Source organism: Rhinopithecus roxellana, chromosome 3 (assembly GCF_007565055.1).
Source record: "Rhinopithecus roxellana isolate Shanxi Qingling chromosome 3, ASM756505v1, whole genome shotgun sequence".
Lineage (NCBI taxonomy): Eukaryota > Metazoa > Chordata > Mammalia > Primates > Cercopithecidae > Rhinopithecus > Rhinopithecus roxellana.
The window spans coordinates 157,841,389-157,847,437 of record NC_044551.1 but is presented as its reverse complement, the minus strand read 5'-3'; the positions used below and the strand labels follow the sequence as shown (position 1 = coordinate 157,847,437).

Sequence of the window (6,049 nt, the reverse complement as noted above, 5' to 3'; positions counted from 1 at the left end):
TTGACCCAGAAATACAGGACTTTTGGTTTATAAGAAAATAAAACCATAGATAAATATGTGCATTATTATTTCTAAATATAGAAAAGATTGAACAGCAGTATAAATATGATAAAAGACTTCTTCTCCTTAATTAGGCAGACACTTGCCAGGTGATATCTAATGACAGAAAACAGTATGGAATTAGAGCAGGGTCACTGACCCAGAGTCAGACAGATCTAGGATGGACGATCAGTTTTGTCACTTATTAGTGCACCTTAGTGAACTTATTGACTCTCTAAGACCATCTATTTGTTCATTCCTAAAATAACATGCCTCATATGCTTCTCAGATTAAAAGTGTTAAAATAGTGTGTGATGCATTAAAAGCATTTTTAAAAAATGCTTAAAAAGATCTACAGTCTATGCTGAGACTAAGGTAGGTACACTCATACAGCATTCTAATCAACTCAAAAAGTCTCAGTAGAGATTGAAAACAATGGAAAGCAATTTAAAATATCTTAAACAAGACTTACATTTAATAGAGTGTATATTAAGCATAATTGTTTGACATAAAACGTTACACATATACATTTCATGCTTTATGAAGGGTTCTTGGTACTAAATCAGGATCCTATTCTATGTATGGAAATTTATTTCTTGTCTTCAAGAGTACATATTTGAAATGATCTAAAGACATTCCCTTACAGGCACCTCACAATAAGTTCCTAATCAAAAATGTATTCACAGACGCCGATTTAGTTTTCATTCTTTATCAGAAACCGAAATTATTCTGAAATGGGCGATTTTCTTCAACTTCCCTACCTGTGCTCTGGGGTAGCAGGTTGGGGATAATTGGCTTCAGGAACTTGAACTCATTTGTCCTGGAGCCTCCAGTCAGACACACCTCATACTGGTAGCTCTGGGACAGGGTCCCGGTGTGGCTCACGTCCACCAGATGTCCTGGAAAGGGACCCTCGGGCACCGAGCACCGACCCACAGAGGCCGCCCTGCTCCTCCTGCACAGCCGCACCGCCACGAACAGGAGCATCGACAAGAGGAACAGCGACGACACCGAGGCCAACGCCACCACCAGGTAGACGGTGAGCGAGTCGGCCTGAGCCTGGGCCGGGGCCTCCTCCGGGAGCGGCAGATAGGGCTGGGAGAAGCCGTCCACCAGGAGCACGTGCAGCGTGGCGGTGGCCGAGCGCGGAGGCTCGCCATTGTCCTTGACCAGCACCACCAGCCTGTGCTTGGCCGCGTCGCGCTCTCTCAGCAGCCTGACGGTGCGCACCTCGCCATTGTGCGCCCACACACCGAACAGCCCGGGCTCCGTGGCCTTGAGCAGCTGGTATGACAGCCAGGCGTTCTGGCCCGAGTCACCGTCCACCGCCACCACCTTGGTCACCAGGTAGCCCGGCTCGGCCGCCCGGGGCACTAGCTCGGTGCAGGGAGCGGAGCCGTTCTGCAGCGGGTACAGCACGAAGGGCGAGTTGTCGTTGGCGTCCAGCACCAGCACGCGCACCAGCGCCTCGCTGCTCAGCGCCGGGGAGCCGCGGTCTGTGGCGCCCACGCGGAACTCGAACGCCTGCAGGGCCTCGTAGTCCAGAGACCTGAGGGCGAACAGGTGGCCGTTGTCCGCATTGATGGAAACCAGGGAGGCGAGAGGCAGGTGCGGATCCTGGGGCGGCAGCAGCGAGTAGGTGACCTGGGCATTGGTGCCTGAGTCTCTATCTGTGGCGCTGACGCTGCCGATGTGCAGGGCGGGGCTGTTGTTTTCGCGGACGAACAGGGTGTAGGAGGTTTGGGTGAAGGCGGGGGCGTTGTCATTGACGTCGGAGACCTGCACGGTTATGTTGTACTCTGTTTTCAGCCTGGGTGTCCCCAAGTCGGTGACGGTGATGGTAATGTCGTACTCAGTGTTCCTCTCTCGATCCAAAGGTTTCTCTGTTACCAGAGTATAGAAGTTCTCTACAGATGGCTTCAGGATGAAGGGGAGATCGTCCTGGATGGAGCACGCTGTCTTTCCATTGTTCCCAGAATCTCTGTCTCTAATCCTAAAAACAGCCACGACTGTCTCGGATGAGTTTTCTGCAATTGGGCTAGTAAGTGAAGACAGGAGCAGCTCGGGTCGATTATCGTTTATATCTGTTACCTCAACCACCACAGTGCATTTTCCAGAAAGCCCGCCGCCGTCTTTGGCCTGAATAGTTAATGTGTAAGTTTGAATTGCCTCATAGTCCAGTTCCGCTTTAAGATGAAGATTACCAGATGTTGGATTGATTTGAAACGTTTTGAGAATTATTTCAGTGGCATAAGAAAATGCATAGGCTATTTCCCCATTACTTCCGGTATCTAAATCTCTGGCTGACACGGAGACAACCATGGAACCAACGGGGCTATTTTCGGGCACCTGCACTTTGTAAAGCGACCGCAGAAAATCTGGGGCGTTGTCATTTATGTCTAGAACCAGGATGCGTACAAGGGCGGTCCCTGATCTGGGAGGAGAGCCGCCATCTAAAGCGGTGAGGGTTAAACTAAACTCTGGTATCTCTTCCCGATCCAGCACTTGATTCAGCACCAATTCGGGATAGATATTCCCCTCCCCACTATCATGGACATTAATATGGAAATAGGCATTGGGGCTGATGGTGTAGTTACTCAGGCTGTTGGTTCCAACATCTGAATCCTGTGCACTTTCTAGGAGAAATGCCGCCCCTGGAGTTGTACTTTCTAATATTTTCAAGGAAATCTCTCTGTCTAGAAATACTGGAGAGTGATCATTGATGTCTCTGACCCATAGTTCAGCACGGAAAATCTGAAAAGGCTTTTCCAATAACAACTGGAAAGGCAGCACACAGGGCTCTCTGGGGCCACACAGTTCCTCTCGGTCCAATTTCTCATTTAGAAGTAAATCACCAGTAAGCGGACTGAGCAGTAAAAATGGCAAGTTCTGGTCTGAAACAATTCTAGTTCCGCGGGCTCTCAGTTCCCCTACCCCTAACCCTAGGTCTTTCGCCAAGTTGGTAAGAAAGGTGCCTCTCTCTGTTTCCTCCGCCACAAAATACCGAAGCGGTTCGGCGCCAGCCAAAGACATTCCCAGAAAAACACAAAGAAATAGGACTTGCCTTTTCTGCACAGCACACACTACTCTGGCCTCCATTCCTCCTTGGATCAGTCTTTCAAAACGACTTCCACTTAGCCTCCAGCAGCTCTCACAAATGGCAGCAGCCGAATCCTTTGAAATGAGCTGAATAATACCAATGTTTGTGGGGAAGGATCCTTACTTTCCCCCAATTCCTATTACCACCGTTTCCTTTCCTACACTTCTCAGATTTCCTTCTTACTCTGAAATCTGTAACATCCTTTCTTTGGGAAGATATTTTTCTCTCTCTTTTTAGCCAGCAGCGCCACCTTGCGTTTTGTGGGTGTTATTCCCGTTATGAAGACTAGAGGAAAAAGATGGCGGATTAAAGGAATTCTGCAACAAGAGTGATTTTTCCCCGGGTTCTTTGCTGTTTCATTCCATCTTTATCCTCAAACGGTCACAGTAATGCTAGTAAGTAATAGCTGATGTCGTTTCCCCCTGTGATAATCTGGATTTGTAAAAGAATTAATTTATTGTCTTCTTAAATCTAGGGGCATGCAACTAAACTCTGGCTCCCCACCGAAATCCTAAGAAAACCTCCTATTTTAAAAATGGATAATAAAAATATATATGAGAAAATGAAGCCTCCTCCTTGAAGTCAACAAATATTCGTTGGGGACATTTTATTCATTTGTAAAGTATTTAACAATAATAACGTGAATATGGCAGAATAATTGACCTTTTTCCAATTTCTTGTGAATTAAACAATTATTCCACTTTCCAGGTCTTACTCTTTACCCGTGATATTTCTTGGAACACTTTCTGCCTTCCCGCAACCCAACCTTCGTCCTTCACCTGCTTTAAGTATTACATAGAAATTATTGTTCATCTATAATTCCAGTGACTAGAATCTCCAATATCCAATGAATACTCTTAAAATTAGTAGTAGCAAGTAGGTCAATCTTGCATTTGTGGAAGTGCTTCTAGCATTTCATCTTCAACTATGAAGGCTGATCTCAATTTGGGGTAAATATTCCTTTTTTGAATCAAGAAAATTTTCTTTTTATTCTTTCGTATTTTGAAGTGATTTTTGATAGCTGTTGAAATAATGCAGTTATTCTTTAGTTTCTAAATTATTGAGTTATTGATATAAATGGCATTTAACCATAATGTATTATTGTTTTAGTGCACAAATAGATATGATGTGTCAACACGGTTTTAGGATTTTTCTAGTTAATGTTGTTTTCCTTGGGTGTGTTTGCCTTTTATGGCTTTGGTATTAAACAGTTATACTGGCATCATAGAATGTGTTTTATCTATTTTATCTATTCTATTGTATAAAATAGAAAATGTTTTATCTATTTTATACAATAGTTTTAATAATTATATTATTATATGTTTCTACATGCTTAATTCCAACTTGCCTTTTAAACTGGTTAGGTTTGGTGACTTCACTTGCAGTAGATCTATGACTACCATGTACATTTTACCTTTGGTTATTAATCTGTTCAGGTTTTGTATTTTTAAGTAACTTGCATTTTATTTTGAAAATCATTTTATCTAGTTTGCAAATTTCTTGGCATGTTTTCATTGTGTTATTTACCTTTAATTGTATCCCTATTTTTATTAGTGATGTTTAACATTTTATCTCCTTTTTGTTCTTGTTGAGACTTGCAAGAGCTCTACTGATATTTTGAAATGCATTTTTTTTCAAAATAATATGTGACCTTGGTCCAAAATTAAATAGCACTAAGAGACGTATAATAAAATACAATGCTTTTCTGCCCTTTTCCGCCTCACTTTTCTTAGTTCCCCTCCTAAGAGGTAGCCATTTTAAAAGTTTTAGTTATCTCTTTGGTCACTAATCTGTTTTCTGATGTATTTTGATAAATTAATTTTAGAAATTATCAGTTGACTCCTTATTATGTTAGATTACATTTCAGGTATTTCAGATTTTCTTTTACTTACCATATATTGGGAACATTATTGTGCATTAATTATATTTTCTTTTTCAATTTTTTCTTGAAGTTAATAATTGTCTTGCCTTTTCATTTATTGATTTTTTTATCCCTATCACTTATTCATCCCACAGATACAATTGCCTCTCAGCACAATTTTCCCCATAATCATTTCCATTCCTCCTGAGACTTCAATTTTTCTTTAAATAGAGCAGTTGCTTTCTATGCCTACTGCACAGCTATCATTCTGGATTTTTTCTTTGCTCTCGTTCTTGGAATTCTTTGCCTTTTATTCTGGATGTGTTTGCTAGTTCTGGGATTTTATAACTTGCCTTTTTTCAGTTTACTCTGTGGAATTACTAGACCACATCCTCCAGTAGGTTCATATGATTGAAAAGATGATACAATGTTAAGAGGATTGCTAATGATATCCTTCAAAATCCCTGTTTCTTGAGTCAAACAGCTCCTTACTGGACTAGTTGTTCATTATGCCTGAGACTCAGTTGTCATCCTGGGATCATTCTTCAACATCACCGGGAGATTCATTTCACTTCTCTCCTGTTTTGGATCTTCTCATTTCTGTTTCTTCTGTCTTGAATTGGGCTCTCATTTTGATAGATATCTTCCAGTAGTTTTCAGAGAAGGGTGTTTCAGAGTTAAATGTTTTTGTGATCTTAAATGTACTAAAATGTCTTTATTCTACCCTCAAACTTGATTAGTAGTTTGACTAAGTATAGAGTTTTAGCTTGAAAATAATTTTTCTTCAGAATTTTTGTTTTGTCAATGAGATTTCCAAGCCAATCTGTTTGCTAAGAAGTCTAAAGCTAATCTTATTTCTTACCTTCTATATGTCATTGTCCCAAGAATTTTAAAATTAAACAGTTACATGTTTTGGCTTGGGGTTATTTTCCATCCATTGTACAGTATAATTGATGAGACATTTCATCTAGGAAACATTTCCTCCTGATCTTAGAAATCTCCTTAAATTATTTCATTAATAATCTAATTCCCATTCCTTTTTTAGAATT

At 41.3% G+C, this 6,049-nt stretch overlaps 1 protein-coding gene across 1 annotated transcript; it reads right to left on the bottom strand.

Moving 5' to 3' along the window:
* Positions 1–485: 485 nt before the first annotated feature.
* Positions 486–3,342, bottom strand: PCDHB7 (protocadherin beta 7). Its single transcript, XM_030927304.1, has one exon. It carries the CDS (start codon positions 3,136–3,138, stop codon positions 751–753), a length of 2,388 nt encoding a protein of 795 aa, XP_030783164.1. The 5' UTR covers positions 3,139–3,342; the 3' UTR covers positions 486–750.
* Positions 3,343–6,049: the final 2,707 nt, after the last annotated feature.

Coding starts and splice junctions, on each gene's coding strand:
- PCDHB7 (XM_030927304.1), bottom strand. CDS start 3,138: ATGGAGGCCAGAGTAGTGTGTGCTGTGCAGAAAAGGCAAGTCCTATTT.